At 34.6% G+C, this 23,063-nt stretch overlaps 1 protein-coding gene across 9 annotated transcripts in view; it reads left to right on the plus strand.

The window, feature by feature from the left end:
- Positions 1 to 3,916: 3,916 nt before the first annotated feature.
- CASP8AP2 (caspase 8 associated protein 2) overlaps positions 3,917 to 23,063 on the plus strand; it is a 39,009-nt gene continuing 19,862 nt past the window's right edge. For 4 of the 9 annotated variants that reach the window (XR_004950649.1, XM_036220119.1, XM_036220113.1 and 1 more), the window contains exons 1-6: positions 4,054 to 4,085; positions 15,698 to 15,780; positions 18,922 to 18,990; positions 21,295 to 21,395; positions 21,958 to 22,032; positions 22,883 to 22,998. Coding sequence is in view for 8 of the 9 variants with exons in the window: in XM_036220119.1 (XP_036076012.1) it covers positions 4,078 to 4,085; positions 15,698 to 15,780; positions 18,922 to 18,990; positions 21,295 to 21,395; positions 21,958 to 22,032; positions 22,883 to 22,998 (452 nt within the window). In the remaining variant the exon portion in view is untranslated. The other 5 variants (XM_036220121.1, XM_036220120.1, XM_036220115.1 and 2 more) reach the window with 4 other exon arrangements.

Raw genomic sequence — 23,063 nt, forward strand, 5'->3', positions numbered from 1 at the left:
TTCATACTGATACCTCTAATCTAATCAAAAACCACAGGATTCCACCTTGCCTTCCTCCATTCCACATTTGAATCATCCTTTTACCATAGCGAGAACTCCAACTCCCACAATAATCAATATATTTATTTCTCAATTTTACAACAAATACAATATAATTTTGGAGTTGCTACATTCACACCTTTACAAACAAGTTTACTAGAGATTAAGATTTGTTTGCAAGTTAAAAAGATTTTTTTTGGTTTTTGTTTTAGACTGAAAATACATAGTCAAAGTACTGTTTTCCAAAGTTCCTTGGATTAGCACTTTTTTTCTCTTTTAGGTGAATATGTTATTTTGAAATGCAGATAAGTTCATTGGGTTTTGTATATATTCATAGACTTTAATTTTAAATTGAAAAGTAAGGGAAGTTGACTAGTCAAAAGTATTAGTAGAATGTTCAAGAGGTTTACTACATGTTTAGGAACTTAGGAATACTTGTCAGGGTTTTTACATTTGTTCTACCAATATTTAAAGTATTTAAAAACAGATCAAAATTATTTAATTTATAAATGGAGTTTAAAATGTTGAAGAAAATTTAATTGCATTTAGTCTGTAAATGGGAGTGATTATTAATTTAAGTTCATCGAACATGGTTTTCCTCTTCTGCTTTTCACTCTCACATTTTATGTAACAATTTTAATAAAACTCTACATTATTTTGTTTTGTCTAATTACTGTTTCTAATTAGTTATCTAATGCTGTGTAACAAATTACCTTAAAACACCAACCATTTTATAATTTTTTACAATTTAGGAGGGTCAGGAATATGGGTAGGGCTCAGGTGGCAATTCTTCTCCTCCATGAGATGTTGACTGAGAGTATTCAGTGGTATTGAGCTAATGGATGGGCTGATCTGAAGGGTTCAAGATGGCTTCACTTGGCAGGAATGGCTGGAAGGCTAGGCTCAGCTAGGAATGTAAGGAGAGAGAGAGAGGGAGAGAAAGAGAGAGAGAGAGAGAGAGAGAGAGAGAGAGAGAGAGAGAGAGAGAGAGAGAGAGACTGGAATCCAAGGTAGAAACTGCAAAGATTCTTATGTCCCAGTCTTGAAAGTCTGAAAACATCACTCAGCTTGCAGTCAAGCAAGTTATTAAAGTCAGCCCAGATTCAAGGGGTTGGAAATTAGACTCCACTTCTCAATGAAGGAATAGCAAAGGATCTGCAACTCCTCTTTATCTACCACAACTAGATACACTTTTTGAGATTTCTAACAGAAAATAATTTTAAAAAATGATATATAATGCTATCACTAGAACTGCTAACCTTATCCACAAGTACGTACATTCAGAGTACTGAATGTTTTACACTTGCTCCATTAGATATACTCTCCCTCCTACTTCATCCTGCTCTCTCCCCTTAGGAGATGACCTGTTGAGACAAGGGAGAGCCCCAGCAGATCTCCGTTTTAGTGGGAAATAGTACAGTATTTAGAAAACACGGTCTGGGGCTTGGGTGTATTAATGATGTATTGGGGTATTATTGCTTCCAACAGAAATAAGAAATATGTATTTTTAAAATCATGAGGTCATGCTGATATTTCCAACTTACACATAATAGTATAGGATTTCCCCTTAACTTTTTCGATTTTATGTTTGGATCTCTTTTCTCTTTCATTAAATATCTTGGTCCTAAAATATTACCAATTATATATTTTTTTATCCTACCACAAACCTAAAATAGTTTCAAGATTATAATACTAATACTACCAATAAAACTACTGCATAAAGCATAAGATTTCTTTGCTAGTCTTTTAGTCCTTAGACTATATCCTACTAATGATGTACAGTCAGATCACTGTGTTCAAATGTCATTTGAAATAATTATTTTGTCTGAATAGTTATATTTGTCTTGTTTACAAAGTTATTTTTATTTATTTCCCATTTAGCATTGTTTCTTTCTGATTTAATTCAATCTTTGATTATCTGAATCACTTCCATGGTTCAAAAGGAAAAGATTATAAAAAGGCAAACAATAGTTTAAATAGGTGAAATATATAGTATGTGAATTATATCTCAATAAAGCTGTTATTAAAGAAGAAAAAGCCATGCATATAAAAAGACTTAAAAGGAGGGTTTTAAAAAGAAAGCGTACTGAAAGAAGTCTCCTTCCCCTTTTATTCTTTCCAGTCTTCTTCCCCTGTAAGTTAGCCTTTTTTATTAGGTTCTAATTTACCCTTCAAGTGTTTCTTATGCAAAAACAAGTAAATATATGTACATTCTTTTCCCTAGTCTAACACAAAGCTTCACATACCATGTACACTGCACTGTATTCTTTTCCCCTTAACACAATAGGTTGGTTACCCCATATAAGTACATAGATATCTTCAGGAATTGCTTTTCTTTAATCAATATTTGCAATTGTCAGTTCAGACTCCTTAAAAAATTAACTGTGTCACATTTGTTTCTTTTAAAAAAATATCAATTACTTCAGTTGACTTCTATAAATATCCTAAATAGGCATTGACTGAGGTCTTTCCAAGAGAATATTTTTAAACCAATCACTACTTTCTAGTCAATGTAAAATATTTAAGAGAGTTCCAATAAAACGAAAGACTTTGTAAGGACTTCAATAACAAAGTCACTCTTTTCTGGAAGATTATTTTTGGGAAAACCTATATTGATTTTTGAGGTATATATGCTATGTTCTCAATAAATATTTTTTTTATTAATGCCATCATCAAGCATTCATGCTGAAAGCCAATATTAAATCAATTGGTAAGTTTCATCTATTTTATCTTCTAAATATTTGAAAATTCGTCCCCTCTCTTACCTACTGTCTCCTTCAGATCCTCATTTTCTCTAGCCAGCATGGCTGCAAAAGTACCTCAAAACCTTCCTTCTCAAGGCCAAAGGACCTTAATAATGCAAATCAGATTATGACAACCTCAAGCTTAAAATCCTTCAGTGGTTCCCCTATGCCTCATCATTTAAGGGTAAATTCCAAGATCTTTGACATATACAAGCCCTTTCATGGTCTGATCACTGCTTCCCTCTCCTGCCTCACCTCACACTTTATGCTCCAGCAACAATGAATGCCTTGTGGTTGCAGCTCTCTACTCTGTCCCAGTCTCTACTACCTGGAATGCCTTTCTGTATCATCAACTTCTCAGAAGAGAAGCTGGTTGGGGAAGAATCTTGGAAGCCAGTGCTTTCCCAGAACATACTCTCCCAAATGGGGGCCTTTTCAAAATTTAAAAATATTTAATAATGATACGACAGTTCCAAGTTGTTAAAATGGACAAGCTAGAGGAAACGGCTAGGGTTCAAGATCAAGGTCTCTAGATGAAGTAACGGGAAGTTGGCTTTGTTTTACTTCCTCACCAGCCAAAGGTCCTGGCTCCATTTCCGGAATCTAGACACTACCCACACCTCTGGTTTCTGCAGGTTCTTTAAGACTATTCGGGTATTCTACCCTCTAAAAACCTCTCCTCTTCCTCCCATCCCACTGAACTAGTACCCCTTCCTCAACGCTCCCACACTCTGGGATAAGTTGTTCCTCTATCATCCAGGAACGTGTCTGAGGGCAAAGAACAGTGCTTATTCATCATTATTGAGCCAGCGCCCAGCACAATGTCTAGCAAGTGGCTGAGATTCAATAGAATTTATGGAATATAAGACTAAATAAATGAGAAGGCCTTCTCACTATCCCTTTCATTAGGAGCTTCTCCCAGACACCACCTCTACCTTGGCCAAGGTCCCACCCCTTCCGTGGTGAAGCCCCGGTGCGTCTCCACCTCCGTCAGCTCTGGCCCCGCCCCTCTGCTTACCCCGAAGAAATACTGGAGTTTGGCGCCAACCGTGTGGTTTTTTTCCCCCTCCCGAAGGCGGGAACTAGTTATGTACGCCAGGACGTGCTTTGCGTCTGATTTGATTGGTTGTGGGCTCTCAGTCCCACCTCCGCGCCCTGCTTGCGCTCTGGCATTGGCGGAGATGCCTGGGAGATCTCGCTGTACTGAAAGGATCCTGGGCTGTCTTGGGCCAGGCAGATTGGGTAAGTTGCTTTGGGGGTCCGGTTCGCGCGAAGCTGCTGGGGAAGAGGCTGCATGGCGAGGTAGTACCCCGAGCGGAGGCCTGCGGCGTCCGAACAGTCAGGGAGTCGAAGAGAGCTGCGGAGGCAGTGGGAGGGCGCTTCTGATATCCGGGGCCCACTGGGAGCAGCGTTCCCGCCGTCCTCGGTTGCAGCCTGTGGGTTGGCACTCCATGTCCCTGTGTGGTCCCTCCAGACGGTCCAGGCTGGAGGCGAACGCATGTAGGAATTGCCCTTTCGACTGCTCCTTCCGCCCCTCCCCCCCAAACCAATCTCGTCTTGGAATGTACTCTCAAAGGCTTTCAGATGAGATTCTTTGCAGGAATGGGTATTTCTGAGTGTCCGGTGATCATTGATGTTGGTCGTTTTCGAGACTGTTAAGCTCAGAGAAGTTTCTTGACCTCCACAGCGCCAAGAACCGTGACAAAGTAGGTCTTACCTCAGATTTTAATGTAGAATTCACAGAATCTCAGGATTTCTACTTAAGGGATCAAGTTGACGTTGACTCTCATTCTTACCTGGTTTTTCTCAGATTCTTTTTTGATGTTTTCCATTCTCCACAGCTCCAGTTCCAAACCTTTGGTCTCTACCTCTCAGCTCCTCTTGGGAGTGGGGCAGAGACCTTCATCCCAATTATCTTTTCCTAGCATTTCTTGCTATTTTACAGTGATATGGTTCCCTTTCAACATCTAATGCACATTCTTGATATTGTCATCTGGCTTTGGAGACAGAGCTGGGGTCCAATCTCAGATCTGGCACTTGCCAGCTATTTTACCTTGGGGCAGGTTTTATAATCTCTTATCTGTTTCCTCATCTGTAAACTGGGAAAAAGAAGAGCAGTATACCTTATAGGACTCGTGGGAGGATTTAAAGTAATTTAATGTATTTAGAATATTTAGGTCAGTGTCTGGCATACAGTGTTCAGTATACATAATGTTTGTTGTTATTTCTCCCTTATATATTCTTCAGGGATCTGCTGTATTAGATCTGACCTTTCCCATGAGCCAAAACTACACCTTCCCTCTTCCCTGGATTTTTCCTGTTTTTCTCTACAAATGCTTATTTCATTCTCTCAATTTTTTTAAAAAAGAAAACTTCCTTTAGAATGTCTTTTTAAGATGTCCTATCACAAAAAGTTGAGTGATCCTTCTCATTGGCTTCATCTTCATGTCTGAATTTATTGGAATCGTTCCTGAAAAGATTATGTATGAGCTTGCAACTTTTCTTTCCTCATCGTGTTTCTCAGCATTTAAAATTTTGCCTCTACACTTTTCATAGGTGCAACATTCCTATCAGTAGCAACTCTCATTATAGATCAAGAGCCTCAGTTAAAGGAAGGTGAGAATAAGTGTGCAAAAGCTCTTCTCGGGAGATTTTGATACATAATCCTCCTGTTTCTCCTCTCGTCCTTTCCAGGAAAGACACTGGTCTTCGTGATTTCAGGAGAGTAATATGAACTATACCAGTTATGTCTTGTTTTCTGTGCTACATACTCTGACGTTTCCAGCTGTCTCTTAGACATGTTCACCTGGATGTCCTACAGATAGTTCAAGATGTCTTCTTTGGTTTTCCATTTCATTTAAAAGCATGACTACCTTGTTATCAAAACTAGAAACCTCAGAATTGTCATTTGATAAATTGGGAATTTTGTTAATGCAACAATTTTTTTATTACTACCAACCTGCAGGCCCTATGCAAAGCTGGGGATACAGTGGTGAATAGAACAGAGCTGGTCCTGGTTTTCATGGAGCTTGCAGTCCAGTGGGTGAGATGGACATTTCTCTAGGAATACCACAAAAACGTATTCAGAAACTGAAAAGAGGTCATAAAGAGAAAGGACACAGCAGACTAAGAATATATAACATGGGGCCTGACCTAAGAATATATAACATGGGAGAGAGAGGGTAGCTAGGGAAGGCTCAAACATTGCTTAAGTGGGAAGGAATATCAAAGATGAGTTAACTGAAGGTGGAGGTCAAGGAAAGAGCACTCTCTGCAGAGGCCCTGTGATACGAGGGAACAAACAGCATGTTCAAGGAGCTGAAAGAAGGGCAGTATGATTAAAGACTGCTAGGGAATGGGGGAGAATGAGGCAGACTAACACTGGAGGGATGCACAGAGGTCAGGTTGCTTTGGGCTTATGAGCACAATTGTGACAAAATTTGTTTTTTAACCTAAAACTAGAAAGCACTTGAGAATTTTAAGCAGAGTAGGGAGTAGGATCAGTTTACATTTTCAATTACAATTTGCATTCAGGCTGTGGTTTTAAAGGGGTCAAGAGTGGACATTTGAATATACATTTCATTAAATCTTTTTGATTCTGCCACAGAAATCTCTCTGATCTGCTTTTTGCCTTTATTTCCACTACTGACAACTTAGTCACCTCTCATTGTCTCCAACACGGTTTTAACGGTCTTTTCTAGCTCCCTTGACACTAATGTTTTCTATACTCTTCTTACTAGAGTTAAATTTCTGAAATACAGATTTGATCTTGATATTCCTCTGCTTTAAAAACCTCAGTGGTTCCCCCATTCCCTACTGGATGAAGTCCAAGTATCTTAATTGTGTACATATCACCTGACTTTGCTAAAAACCATATTTTTCACATTCTAATCTGGGTATTCACACCGAGACTGTTTGCGAGTTCATGAATAGATATGGGGAAATGGTGTCAGGAACTGTATTTGCAGACAGGAATCCAGTTTCACTGAACCTTGGGATTGTGGAAACCTTGGGATAGTGCATGATAGAGCTGGAAAAGTAGGTGCCAGCGTAGATCATGTAAGAAGTATGGACTTTAGTAGATATTGGGAATTAATGGAAAGTTTTTGGTAAGAAGTGATATGTGCAGGATTGCTTTAGAAGTAACCCAACAATTGTGTGTAGCATGTATTTTGGAGAGAGGAGATAATTAGATAGCTATAGTAAGACCTATAGAAACAAATTCAAATAGCAGACATGAGGATACATGGGAGAAACATTGCAGAGTAGTACCAGTAGGCTATACGGGAATGCTGTTGGTATTCAAAGAAGTAGGGATGTCAGGAGGTGACAGATCTTGATGGAAAGATGATCATTTTTGGTTTTGGACTTCGTGAGGTTGGACTTACAGGAATGTGTTTATTAACTTTAGCATCTTATTGCTAGACTTTTGATTTATATTGTGTCATAAACTAAATTTTCTAATTTTCTTGTGTTCTGAGGGAGCAGCAGAGGAGTCTAAATCTGAGCTGGTACTCCTACTTTTTTGTGCAGTGCTTGTTCTTTATTTCCTACCGCTTTGTGTTTGCTTGGGAAGTGCTTAGCCCAGAGATAAATTTTGCTTTGCATTTATAGAAAATACAATATTGATGTCCAGGAGTACATCTTCTAAGGAGAAAGTATTCAGATACATTTTTATAAGTGCCCAGTAGCATTTAGAGCTAGGTAGGTATTACTGAAATTCTAATAACAGCTGTGATAAATCCCCTCTGTGAGATTTTTGTGGTAATGAATTTGTATTGTTTAAATCAATAAGTTTGTGATAATTTGTTAGAACAGCAATAGGAAACTAATATACTCAGTCATGCTATGCATATTTCATGTACCCAATGCCACATACGGATAGTAGTTAACCATATTAGACAGCTCAGATATAGGACATTTTTATTATTGTAGAGAGTTCTTTTGGACAGCACCGGTCTATTGAAATAATAGTTCTCAAAGTGTGGTCCTTGGACCAGCAGCATGACCTGGAAGCTTTTTTGAAATACAAATTCTCAAGTCTCACCCCAAATTTGTGGAATCAAATTTTGGACATGGGGCCCATCCGTCTTGTGTTTTAACTTCTCCAGGGGTTTCTGTTTCATGCTAAAGTATGAGAACAACTTCAGAAAATAAAAGATTGCAATTGAGGTTGCTAAATGCAATAATAACGGGTTTAGAATGTCAGTAGATTAAGGAAATAGTGAGTTATTAAGTCTGTAGAAAGTGTCTTCTCTTTTATGGTAACTGGGCAGTCCAGGTAAGGAAACAGAATGAGCAAGGTTTCGGGAGTTCAAGTACATGGAATATTTAAGGAACTGCATATACAGACATTTCTGCTTTAATGTTAAATGCATTCTTGAAAAACCTTCAATTCTGCAACTCACTAAAATAGGATTTATGGGGAAAATAGGCAAAATACTCAAAACCTATCCACCCATGCACCAACAGGAACAGTAACAATTTTCATTAAAATATTGGCACAGTTAAGAATACATGTTAAATTCCTAATAAGTAAATAGCAATAATCACAGGTCTTTTTCTCAAGAAAAAAGATGAAATCACTTGATGAAAGATGGAATTAAAGATTGAGGCTGTTGATTTGTGTAGACAAGAACGGAGGGATGGAAACATCAGAGGTTGTTGATGTAGAGGCAGTTACAGGTTTTACGTGAAATATTGTGATGGCAAACTGAATGGCTCTGGCTCATTGCCTGTGTTTGGGGTCACTAACTGCCCCCCCCCCCCAAAAAAAAAATTTAGGAAAACCATGCTTAACCTCTTCTAAGACAAAGCCTGTTGTTATACTGAGTCAGAATAGTGATGGGCAGCTAGGGCAAGGGCACCATATACAGGACTAGATTCCTTCAGGGCTTGCTACATTTAATTAATGGTACATTTAATTAATGATAGAAAACTTTAAACTTCCTAGGAAGAAAACTCTTTCTGAACCAACATAATTTCTGCATTATACTGACTTCATTTTTCTATTACTCAATAATGTATGTACTAACTGACATTATAGAAACATGTACTATGGTACAGAATCAATCATGTAGTTGAATGGTGTAGGTGAGGGGAGCGGTGTGAGATAGTAAGAAAAGTAGTGATAGACATATCTGGAAAAGGCGTTGGGTTCTGTGCTAGGGACTCTTAACTTGATAATGTTATTTTGGGTAGCTCTTGAAGGTTTCTGACCTGGGAGTAAAACATAGGTCAGACATAAACAGGAGTAATTAGGGTTCCAGTATGGAAAATGGTAAGAGGATGAAGATATTGATAGTGTGAAAACCAGCTAGGAGACTTTTATATTAATTTAAGTGGGAAACAATTATATCTGAAACTGGAACAATGATTGTGAGTGGAAAGGAGGCATTAAATTTGAGAGCCTTAAAAATAAAATCACTAAGAATTTTGACTATTTGAAAGTGGGTGTGGAGATAAGGAAAGAATCAAAGATAATAGAAGCTTGTTGCTTGAGAGTAAATTGAGGCAGGAGATTGTTGTTTATATTTCCCATATTCAGCATTTACCCCTATTTACATTTTTCCATTATTCCTTGTAAACATTCTTTTCCTTCCCACTGTCTCCATCTTGGGTTAAGTCTTATCATGTGGACTCATAGTAGCCTTCTTCCCAGTTTTTTTCCCTATACTTTTGTCTTCCTAGTTCATTCCACACATTAATCTTTCTGTTTAATTTTTTTATACCGATGTTTCTAACTCAGAAACCTTTCCTATCTTTTGAAAGTTCAAGACCAGATTTCTTGGTCTGATATTTAGTATCTTCTGTTTGACTCAGAGAAGATTTGAGTCGTATTTCCCAGTCCTATTCTACCTGAGACCCATTCCCACTAGGCTGTTTTAGAGTTCTCCCTCCATATATGTCTTTTCTCCAAAGTTGATGGTGTCCTCATTTGAAATTAACACATCTCCATTACCTCCCACTCTATTGATATGCAAATGCTTCCTCTGCAAAGCAAGTCATCAACAATATATATGCTTTTATTTTCACATATCTTTGATAACATTTGGGAGTGGATAGTGGCTACCAGGGGCAAGAGGAGTAACTTAGACTGGTAACCGTCTGTTTCTTGATCTGAGTGGCAGTTACATGGATATATTCAGTTTGTGAAAAATCATAGGACTGTACACAATTTTTACTATTTTCTGTATTTGTGTTATACTTCAGTAAACAATTTACTTCCTCCCAATCAAAATAAAAAATGTCCTGAATCTCCAAGGCCTTTACACTTCAATTTGAATTTTATGGTCAGCTTGTTAAGGTTGACTAGAATTGCATTGAGTTAATAAAGTTAGGGAGAATTGCCAACTTTGATATTGAGTTTTCCTTTGTATGATTGAGATATTTTATCATTTATTTAGATCATAAGTAAACTGCCTGTTTTTGTAAATAGACTTTTATTGGAATACAGCCACACATATTTGTTTACATGTTGTCTTTGGTGCTTTTCAGGGTACAGTGGCAGAGTTAAGTGGTTGTGACAGACCAGATGGCCTGCAAGTATAAAATACTTACTTTCTGGCCTTTTAAGAAGAAAAGGTTTTAGACCCCTGATTAGATCTTTTATAATTTTCTCCATAAAGGTCTTGCACATCTTGTGTAATTCCTATGTACCTTATGGTTTTGTTGTTATAAATAATATCTTTTTGTCAGTTATGTTTTAAAACTGTTTGCTGGCATATAGGAAAGCTGTTGCTTTTTGTATATTAATCTTATGTTTATTGACTTTGAGAAACTCTTATTCTAATAATTTGTAGATTTTCTACAAGATAGTGTGAATAATGTTAGCTTTATTTCTATTCCAGTTCTGTCTCATTTCATGTCTTACTTTTTTCAAGTAGAAGTATGCTTGACTTTCAAAGGAGATGCTTCTATTTTACAATCATCTATGATGTTTAATGTAAAGATATTTTTAATAGAAATATATACTTTATCAGTTTAAGTAAGATCCCTTAAACTTTCATAAATTCTAAGTTAGTTAAAAATCTTGAATTTTATCATACGCTGATTTTGAGATGATCATATTTTTTCTTTTGTAATCTAACTTGATGAAATATCCTAATTATTTTTTTGTTAATAGGCTATATTTGTTAGAAGTTTTAGATTTACAGAAAAATTGAGAAGTACAGAGAATTCCTGTTTATCACCCTACAGACCCCCCCCAGTTTTCTGTTGTTAATGTTACATTAGCATGATACATTTTTAATAATTAATGAACCAACATCGATACATTATTATTAACTAAAATCCATAGTTTATGCAAATGTCCTTCAGTTTTACCTAATGTTCATCCTTTTTCTGTTCCAGAACACCGTGTTACAATGAGTTGTCATGTCTTCTTAGGCTCCTCTCAACTGTGGCATTTTCTCAAATCCTTGTTTTTGATGTCCTTGACCATTTTGAAGAGTACTAGTCAGGTATATTGTAGGGATACCCCTCTATTAGATTTTGTGATGTTTATCTCATGAGTAGACTGAGGTTTTATGGATTTCGGGGAAGATCATGGGTAAAGTGCCATTTTCATTACATATCAAGAATATATACTATCAACGTGATTCGTGGCTGTTGATATAAACTTGGTCATCTGACTGAAGTAGTGTTTGTCAGGTTTCTTTATCATAAAGTTATTTGTTTTTCCCCATTCCATACTCTCTTCTTTGGAAGGAAGTCACTATGCAGAGGAGTGGGAAATTATGCCTTGCCTACTTTAGAGTGGAGTATCTACATAATTTATTTGGAATTATCTTTAAGCCATTTGCTAATTTACTTATCTCTGTGGAATGATATATATTTTTTATATGTGTTATAATTCTTTACTATAATTTCTTGCTCAAATTGTTCCAACTTTGGCTATTGGGAACTCTTTCAGTTGGTTCCAGTGCTTCATTGACATACCTCCATCAATTTTTCTTTTGATACTTCCTTACTTTCTTACACTATAAAGATGCTTCACATCATCTTGTGTATTTCCTGTCTCAGTCTTAGAATCAGCCATTTCTTCAAGGAGTCTCAGTCCATTTTAATGGAGAGTAGTATTAGAAGCCAAGATGTGGATACTAGATGTGCTTATTGATACTGTTTTTTAGGCTCTCTCAATTGATAGAGCAAAGAAATATATGTGTGTCTACTAACCCATATATGTATACATGCACCTATAAATATTTCTGTATCTAATCATCTGTATATTAAATTAAATGTGACTTTTTACTGATGTCTTCAACTCTAATCCATTACCACAGGGATCATTCTAGCCTGTTCTCTTGCTTTTCTGTAATACCTGGCTCTGACCGTTTGCTATCCATTTACTTAATTTGTTCAATTTCAATACACATGTATGACCGTAGCAGACCTGTTAACCCATACCCATTGGGAAGCAACTTTATCAATTAGAGATCAGTGCTTATTTTATACTAATTGATTTTTTTAGTTATACCATCCTTACCTTTTGGGGATAGACCTCACTTAGTAGTGTATTTTTGTTTTTGTTTTTTTTTGTTAAATGTCTTGCTGGGTGCAGTTAACTAGTTTTTTTAAGGCTATTTCTATATTCATAAGAAAGATTGACCTATAGTGTTCCTGACTTGTAAATTTCCTATCTTGTCCTATCTTTGCCCAGTGTTGATGTCTAGACTGTACTAACCACATAAAATTATCTGACTGTTTGTCTTTTAAAGCGCCAGCATTTATTTTTATTCATCTCTATAGTGTTTGTTTCTTTTTATTTATTTGTTCTTTATGTGTTTCTTTAGATTTACTTAGTTCTTTTTTTAACTTTATTTTTTTAGTTATAGAACTATAACTAAAGCTATAACCTTTTTCTAAAAAGACTATTTCATTTGTATTTCATAAGTTTTGTTATGTGGTCTATTCATTGTTGCTTAGTTCTATATATTTCCCAGTTTCCATTAATATTATTCTTTGACCTATGTTTATAAATTTCTAAATGAATTGGGAAATTTGAAAGTGCATTGTTAACTTTGAATTTTATTGGTCTTGATAAAAGTACTTCTGTGATATTGAAACTTGCATTATCATGATATTTAATCAATTTTTATAAATGCTCGAAAGTAAAATAAGTTCTCTTAATCGTTGCTTGCAGGGATATAGTCATCAGATTAAGCCTTTCAATTTTGTGTTCAGAGCTATGTCTTTAAATTTGTTTAACTGCTCGAACAGCAGACAAGTTTCTTAAAATCTCTATTGTGATTGTTAACCTGCATCAGACAGAGTGCAATCAGGACAGAAAAACCACACAGTAATTTGAAAAGAAAAGGCTTAGTATAAAGAATTATAAGCAGAGGGAGTAACTGGAAATTGGTTAGTAAGTGTTAAAGATAACTCTAAAAAATATAGGAATAGCAGATAAAGGGAGTAGCCACTACTTCTAGGGTTGAGATAGATCATCCAAAGAGCTACTTCTTCATTGGAAAGAGTATGGCTGGGCTAGAGGTAGCTAAGTACCTTGCTGGTGACACTGCTCTGAATCTAGCAGAGGAGGTGTTTAGGGAAGCTCCTGGGTGCTACTGACTGTCAAGTGCTGTGATATCTAAGATTTGGAGAAGCTGCCCTCTCCCTGAGCCTAGCAGGAGAAAGCTATGTCCTGCTGTGCCCATTGCAACTTCACTTATTGGAGGCAGGCATGTGGAAAAATTGTGCCCTGCAGGAACCTAGTGCTGGAGAAACCGCATCTGCTGCAGGAACAGAATGCTGAAGAAAAGTGTGCTCTGCAGGAGCCTAGCTAGCCAGGCATGCTGAAACTAGGAAAAGAAACCTTTTGCAGTGTCCCTCCAGCACACTCTACTCACAAGGCTTAACATTGTGCCAGTTAACAAAGGAGAACGATTTTGAACGTCCACCTCCATTATCACAGCAGAGTGGATTTAGAATGGAGAAGCATGATAATTGCCATAGTTCCTTTAATTTTTTATGTGTACATAGTGAGAAATAACCCATGTAACAAATATCATTTATGAGTTCTTTATATTACTATATATACTATTTTCAGAAATAATTTTGAAGCACTCTTAATGCAACATATGATGTGATTAAGCAATAAACAGTCACTTTCTCTTAAATTTATAAGTAATCAAGAAAAAAAAAAAAACAGCTTCGCTGGTGGGAGGCCTAGAGATTAAGGAGTTAGAGACATGGTCCTAGGAACAATTGGAGAAACATTTAAGACAGATGAGGGACGAAAGATTCAGGATTTGTCAGCTCTCTTGTATTTTTTCCCCAGTTTTACTAGAGCAAGTAGAATCTTTTTTTTTTTTTTTAATGCCTGCCAGTAGTAAAAACTAAAACCGTGTGAAATAATATGCAATGAAAATTTTGATATATTTGACCTCTGTATAACCAGATCATTAGATTAACTGATCTCCATTCTGTAAAAAGCCTGCTGACCGATGCTCCCCCCTCTATGTGAGAGCTTACAACTAGTACTACTACCAGTACTATTAGAAACCTATGAATTTCTGCTCCACCAGTTGAGTTCTTGCTTTACCTAGAGTCAGTCATGATATTTGCCAGATGTGTTTATGCCATTTGTACCTTTTGTAATTATCGTGCAGGCTATATTATAACAGTTAATTAAATCAGCTGATTGGAAAAAATGTTGGAACGGGGAATGTGGGAAATGAAGAAAGTTATATGCCTTAATTTTAGTGAAGTGAGTAACACATGTATCTCCTGGGGACAACCATGACCTTTTCTTTGAGTGTGAATCCGGTGGTTAGAGTTCTGACTTCTGTCTTGCGTGAGCCATACCCATAAGGCATTGTTTATGATTTCCAGCACTTTTTTCATTAAGTGGACTAAGAACTAGGATACTTGTGAATCAATCTGAGTGTAGACTAGATTTTCTCTTTGGGTATTTTGGGTTATCTCACCATCACTTGATTTGACAAGCAATTGTGTGTCTTGCTACTCGCCTTTGAGTTTTTCCAAAGCATTCAGCTTAGTTTTCAGTGGAAAATAACTCCCTTTTGGTAATCTAGTTTTTCATCATACTATTACTTAGAAAAAATGAGGGAAAAAGGATAACTTGATTTGGTAATAAATGCATCTGGCAGTTGGTAAGCATATGTCTCTGTTGGTGGTAATCAAGTTTAAGTGGCAGAATGGAGAATGTCAGATGTTAGTGCATGCCAGATAAGTCAATTTTTTTTTTATTGTTTTGTATTCTTACTTTGCTTCCTGTCTTGCCACTACAAACAGCACTGCATTGAATATTTCTGTACATACATTTTTGTAACCACGTGCTTGTGTATCTGTAGAACAAATTACTAGATATGAAATTGTTGTGTTAAAGAGTATTTGCATTTAAAATTTTAATAACTATTACCATATTGCCTCCATAGAGCTTATACCACTGTACACTCTGGTGATGTATGAGAGTACCTGTTTTCCCACACCTTATCAACCTAGTATAGTACCAAACTCTTTACTCTTTGCCTATTTTAATAACTTATTGGTGAAGTATACATATGTCTGGAGTCCCCAAGACCACCCCCAGGGTTGATGATTTGCTAAGAGGATTCACAGAACTCAGCATATAGTTGTATTTATTTGGTATGATAGTTGGCTTATTTTAGTATAAATGTTAAATTGTAATTTGGTCTATTTTATAAAATTAGCATCATTTACCTTGTGACAATGCTTAACCATATCAGCAGATTTAAGATTTTTGTTGTATAATTTTAGCTTTTGGAAAGTGCTAGACTTTTTTTTTTTTTTTTTTTTGTAATCATCATAGAGTGAACTTGTTCAGTGTGTCAAATTTGAAAGTTGCACTTTAACTTAAAGCTAGGTTTACTCTTTGAATTGTGAGGTTGATTCTTAACAGTGGAAAATGTTTATATTTAATACTTTAGATGGCAACTGTCAAGAGGAAATAGGATCATGGCAGCAGATGATGACAATGGTGATGGAACAAGTTTATTTGATGCCTTTTCTGGTAAGAGCTCATTTTAATTGTCTTTCTCAGTTTATTTAATAACAAAATTATTTACTTATTCTTATCGAATACACTGTCATTATCAACTTTTTCTTCTTTCAAATATATGAATTAATACAATGAAGTGCCTGGCAAATAGAAAGTGTCTAGTAAACGCGATTGTTATTGTATGCTTTCAGTCCTCTCGAATGTAATGAAATTAGCAACTTTGCCAATGTAAGTTGTAATGTTCTTTTTTGTCATATCCAAAAAAATATAAGATAGGTATTTGTTCCTCTTGAAGTTAATACTTTCAGTAAATACAGTGGTGCTTATTTATTGTTTTTCGTGGGAAAATCGACAGTCATAATGGATGATTAGTTTGAAAAGGATAACCAAGACCTCATAATAAAATAAGCTAGCTCATGGTGATATTTTAAATAAAATGCAGAACGTAAACTTTCAAATCTTGCTGTAACATTTACTCTTTCGTTTTAATTGTAATTATGCTATGACAACCTCATTAAACTTTTCAAGATTATAATGGATATTTATTGACTAGAATTATGATTCCTATTGCTATAGAATGAGAAGGGCAATTGTAAAACATCTAGTGGAATTTCATTTTTTCTTAAATATATATTTTTAAAAATTAATATTTATAGATATAGAAGGATTCACATAAAATATGGCCAACATAACCACTCTGGGTAATAATTATTTGCTTTTTGGTATTATTTTTTTTGCCGATGTAGTTTCAAATTGTTATTCTGCTGTGTATTTCTGTCATGATATTTTTCCTTTGAAATATTTTAAACCAACAGAAAAATTGAAAGTATAATATAATGAACACATTTACTTTTCACCTAGATTCATAAACAGTTAACTTTTATCACATCTGCAACTTTTATTATTTTGAAGAACAAAACTGCATTATTAATCTCATTTGCTGGGAATAGCTGTTTTCATTTATACCTATTACTTTCTCCCAACTTCCTGTCTACATACATACATTTTTTTGATAGTTACAGCCGCAGTGTGTATTTTATGTTGCATTTTACTTCTTACCACTTCACATGATTTTATGAAAAATTTTATTCCTATAATATTTTCATAATCGTGTTTTACTATATTTGTTTGGAAATAATTTCAAACTTACAGAAAAATTTTGAAAATAAGAATATACAAAGAATCCTTTACCTAGTTCCCAAATTTACCTCTTGTTAATATTTTATGCCAGTGGCTTTATCATTGAGTATGTACTCTCTTTTGAAATACACACACACACACACACAATTTTTTTCCTGACTCATTTGAGGGTAATTTGCATACATTATGGTCCTTTACCCCACATACTCCAGTGTATATTTTGTAAGAAAAAGTTAATTTTCTTACATAACAGCATAATATCAATTTCAGTAAATTTAACACTGAGACAACACTTAATCTGCCATTTTTATTTCAGTTTGTCAGTTAACCCAGTAATGTCCTTTATTATGATGATTGAATTTATTATTTTAATATCTTATTTTGTTTCATTTTTTCTTTTTGATTTTCTTGCTTCTTTCAAATATTATTTGAATCTATTTTAGAATTACATTCTAATTTATATTATTAGCTTTTTAGCTGTACCACTGCGTTATTTTTAGTAGTTGCTCAAGGATTTGCAATAAACACCTTTAACATTTTGCGTTCTACTTAGTAGTATCTACACTTTTTCATGTAAAGATACAATCTGTTAACAATGTCATAAACCCGACAATACTATGCTGTAATTTTTATTTTAAATTGTTCTATGTATTTAAGGAAATTAAGAGGAATTAAAAGAAATTAAGAGAAAAAGTAATTTTTTATATTTACTAATTAGCATTTCTCATCCTTCTAGTATCCTTCCAATTATTTTCTGTCCCACTCTCTCTTGATAATCCTGCTGTATAGTATGTGAAAACTTTTGATATTGTCCTCTAGGTTACTAAGACTTTTCTTTTCTTTTCTTTTTTTTCTTTTAAATTTGTTTTCTCTCTGTTCTTCAACTTGGGTAGTTTTTATTGATCTACAGGTTCACTGGCTCTTCTGTCAAGTACACTTAGTGAATTTTTTTACATTAGATATTATAGTTTTCAGTTTTAGGATTTTCATTTAGTTCTTTTGTTTCTTTTTCTCTGCCAAGATTTCCTATGCAGTAATTTTGTATATTGTAAAATGTTATGTTATAGGGACGTTGAAATTCTGTTAAATTCCTCTGAAAATTGTTGCTGTTTTAAATTTTAGCATGTATTTGACTTGGCTGAACTTAAACTTCTATCTTCTTTGTGGTAGATAGCAGCTGAAATCTCTGTTCAGATTTTTTAGCTTTAGCTGGACTTTTTGGAGTTCTAACTTCTACCAGTACTGGTTAGGGGTCACTCAGAGATTTGGACACAATTTGGGGAATCCCCTCTGTGGCTCTCTGGACTTCCTCTCTTACTGTTTAGTTGCTGTTATCACTCCCAAATTTTTTTCTCTAGTCTTAAAGCTATTAGGACTAGAGGTTTCCATCTGAGTTTTCACTGCTCAGTGTGGCTCCAACTAGGTGTAGGGCCTATCCTTCCACAAAAAAATTGTAATAAAAGGGGGATAGGGAACTGACACAGTGCTGTTTTTTTCTTTCAGATGTTGTTTCCCCTCTAGTTGTTTCCTGCTTTGAGTTGCTCTCTAGCTCTTCAATTAGATTTTTTTTTTTTGAGGTATAATTTACATAAAACATGTAAGTTTCAGGTATACACCGTAATGATTTGATATTTGTATATATTGCAAAGTGATCACCATAGTAAGTCTAGTGGTAGAGCATTTGACTGCAGATAATTTTTAATGTTTCAAATTTATAGTTGTTATTTGCAGGAGGATTAGTTTAATAGACACTACGCTGCTATTTTTGGAATTGGAGACTTCTCACTAGTATGTTTTGAAAGTAAGCTTTTAAATCTAAATCTGAGGTAATAAGAGTCATAAATCTGTTTGCTAAGATCATCCTGTTTATAAGGCTATATAGAACTTCTAAATAATTCTCTTTTTTGAGTTTAAGAATAATGGAGTCTCTTTTCCTTGTCCTTTACAGCAGGAATGGGAAAATTTCACTAAAAGTAATAAGTCAGTTTTAACTAGTCTTTAATTTTCTTGCAGCTTCTCCTCTTAAAAATAATGATGAAGGTTCTTTGGACATATATGCTGGGTTGGACAGTGCTGTTTCTGGTATGTAAATTCCATAATAAAATAGTTTTGTTTGGTTAGTCTATTGAAAGTGTTTATTTGTTGTTACTAATTTTTAGAATAACTCATAGATCCTGAACCATCTGCCTGTTTTTTGAAATGATTATACTTAGGCAATTATTTTCTTGCCTAAAACTTGAGCATTAAAACAAATTAGCACTCAGGTTTGTTATTCATCTAGGTGTCAGATTTAATTGGACCTTGTGCACAAATATTTTGGACCTTTGAAATGTAACTGGTGGTCTTGTCTGTAAGTATATTACTGCTCATACTCAGGTTATACATCACAGGTTACATGATACTGGAACTTTTGAAAAGGATAGTTACTATAAATATTTTCAAATGTATCGATAGGAGTGTGATATGCAGAGTCTCATGACCCATCCAAATTAGAAACCTTTTCCATCATCAGATCTCTCAGAGCTTCAAACAGATATGATCATCAGACCTGATTTGCTGACACAAGCATTTTAGGTAAATTGGTTTTCCAACTCTTATCTGTGAAATCAGTATAGATATGGTTAAATTCAGAAATATGAAAGAAATGGATATCAGCCATTAAGTTGCAATAGATACAATATGCAAAAGTTTAACATTACTTGTCCTCCCCCACCTTTATTGAGATACAATTGACATATACCATTGTGTAAGCTTAAGGTGTACAATGTGTTGAGGTGATACACTTATATATTGCATAATAATGACCACCATAGAATTATCTAATACCTGTATCACATTACATAATTCCATCTTATTTTTGTGGTGAGAACATTTAAGATCTATTCTCTTAGCAACTTTCAATTATGTAATACAGCGCTATTAACTATAATTATTGCTATACATTAACTCACTAGACTTATTCATCTTGTAGCTAGAAGTTTATACTTTGATCAACATCTCCTCTTTATCCCCACCTTTAGCCCCTGATAATCACTGTTCTGGTCTCTGTTTCTATGCATTTGCCTTTTTTAGATTCCACACATGTGATATCATACAGTATGTGTTTTTTTCTGACGTATTTCACTTAGGATAATACCCTCAAGGTCCATTCATATTGTCACAAAGACAGAATGCCCTTTCTCATGACTGAATAAAATTCCATTGTGGTGTGGGCGTGTACACAGACACACATATCTTTATTCATTCATCTGTTGATAGACACAGGTTGTTTCCATGTCTTGGAAATTTTGTGAGTAATGCCACAGTGAACACTGGAGTGCAGATATCTCTTTGAGATCCTGCTTTCATTTCCTTTGACTATATACCCAGAACTGGGATTGCTGAATCATATGGTAGTTCTGTTTTTAATTTTTTCTTTTCCATAGTAGTTGTACCAGTTTACATTCCCAACAGTAGTGTACAAGAGTTCCCTTTTCACTATACACTCGTTATCTTGTCATCTTATCTTTTTAATGATTACTGTTGTAATAGGTTTGAGGTAATATCTCATGGTTTTGATTTATATTTCCCTGATGTTCAACACCTTTTCATGTACCTGTTGGCCATTTGTTTGCCTTTGGAAAAATGTCTATTCAGTTCCTCTGCCCATTTTTCAATCAGATTTTTTTTGTTTTGTTCTGTTTTTGCTATTGAGTTGTGTTAGTTCATTATACACTTTGGATATTAAACTCCTTATTAGGTATATAATTTGCAAATATTTTCTCCCATTCTGTAGGTTGCCTTTTCACTTTGTTGACGGTTGCTTTTGCTGTGAAGAAGATTTTTAATTTGATGCAGCCTCACTTATTTATTTTTGGTTTTGTTGTCTTTGCTTTTGGTGTTCAAATCCAGAAAATCATTGCTAAGACCAGTGTCCAAGAGCTTACCTCCTGTGTTTTTTTCCTAGGAGTTTTATGGTTTCAGGTCTTTTATTCAAGTCTTTATAATCCATTTTGAGTTGATTTTTGTGGCTGCCATTTTTGAAACTGTTCTTTACCTGTTGTATATTCTTGGCTTCTTTGTCATAAATTTGTTGTCCATATGTGTGTGGGGTTTTTTCTGGACTCTCTATTTTGTCCTAATAATCTATATATCTGCTTTTATACCAATACATGTAGTTTTGATTACTATAGCTTTGTATTATAGTTTGAAATCAGGAAATGTGATACCTCCAGCTTTGATCTTCTGTCTGGAGTTGCTTTAGATATTTGCAGTCTTTGTGGTTGCATACAAATTTTAGGATTGTTTGTTGTAATCTGTGAAAAATGACATTGGAATTTTGATAGTATCACATTGAACCTGGAAATACATATTTTAATGTAAGGGTTTTTTGTTTGTTTATTTTAGACAGTCCTTCCAAATCCTGTGTTCCATCCAGAAATTGTTTGGATTTATATGAAGAAATTCTTACTGAAGAAGGAACTGCAAAGGAGGCAACATATAATGATGTATGGGTTGCCAGATGTATTAAGGACAGTTGTTTTACTCTGTTGCAGCTCCTGAAGTGCAGACATCTGTTTACTATTAAATAAACATTCTGTGTTTAAAAAGTAGCTCTCAGACTAAAAGAATACTTATGTCACTTTCTGCCTTCAGATCTGCTTTTTAAAACAATGTTTCCTGAATGCTTTTGTAATTTTAGTTATAATTTTGCTTGATTAAATTTAAGTGTCTAAATGTATAAAACCTCAACAGGCAATCCATGTGGTATAACATTTTATCTTTTCATGATTTATATTAAGTTATGAAATATCCCAAGACTTAAGTCAGGTAAATTTTTTTCTACTTTGTTTGAATATTAAGGTTTGGAGATTGAATGTGAAACTAAAAATATATATTATTGGTAGAGCCAACTTCAAACACCAGTGATCTTACTAAATACTTTTTAGCAGAAATAGACCTCATCTACCCTTTTTAGTGGGTTGAGTTGCAAAATTTTAAATACTTTGAAATATTATGTAAGCTAAGAAAATAATTTAGAATGATGCTTAATCTTTTTATATCTTACAGTTACAAGTAAAATACGGAAAATGTCAGCTACAAATGAAAGAGCTGATGAAAAAATTTAAAGAAATACAGACACAGGTACCATTGTAATGAGCATATTATTTTTGTCTTACTAACTTTTAAAGTAAAAATTTAATAAAAATTTTGTTAGCAATTAAAATGCTAAAGTGTTGGTAGTTGATAAGCAAATCTGACAAAACATGCATAATTTACTATAAAATTGATATAGGAAAGCTGCTGGCTTTGTCAAATGACATTGACATAGAAGATCTGTTAGACTAGTTAACAGTTTAATAATAGAAAGTTCATAGAGATATTCATTGGTTTGAAAGGGAATGGTTTGATGAGCAAAGATTTAGGATGATTGTTGGGGGAAAATTGTGATGCCTTCAGAATTATTGCCAGTTACTTTTGTTGTGGTCCTGCTGCAAAAATCAAGAATGTTATGTTTTTTTCAGATTCGTATTTTTTGGTAAAGTTGTTTCTCTTTCTTTTCCTTTTTGCCCGAAGAACCAATCCTAGATTCTTTCTTTGTTCACCTGAGAATTAGTACATTATTGCATGTTACAGCTAGGTTGTTAAAATATAACAAAATTTTGATAATTTGTATTTTCAGTTTTCAAGATAATGATCCAGGGAGAACTGTTTTCTTCTTATTTGTGTTTTTTTTTTTATTTTGATCCCTGTTATGAGCACTTTCACTTTAAATGACCCTTCCCTGGTGCCAGTTATCTTCGCTGAAGCTTGGCTTTCCTATCTGTACAATGAGCATAACAGTATTTCTCATAAGACTTTCTTGAGAATTATATAAGACCAAATATGTAATGCCTGGTATGTATTTAGCATTCAATAATCATTAGCTATTATAAATAGTAGTTTAATAATACTGTAAGTATATAATTTATTAAATATATTTCATGATGTTTAGAATTTCAGCTTAAAAAATGAAAACCAGTCTCTTAAGAAGAATATTTCAGCACTTATCAAAACTGCCAGAATGGAAATAAATCGCAAGGATGAAGAAATAAGTAATCTTCACCAAAGGTATAAATGAGGGGTGTGGATCTGTTTATAAATTATGTGGGTTTTGATATGTGGGATATTTTTAA

The sequence above is a fragment of the Rousettus aegyptiacus genome, unplaced genomic scaffold, assembly GCF_014176215.1.
Source record: "Rousettus aegyptiacus isolate mRouAeg1 unplaced genomic scaffold, mRouAeg1.p scaffold_m13_p_1, whole genome shotgun sequence".
Taxonomy (NCBI): domain Eukaryota; kingdom Metazoa; phylum Chordata; class Mammalia; order Chiroptera; family Pteropodidae; genus Rousettus; species Rousettus aegyptiacus.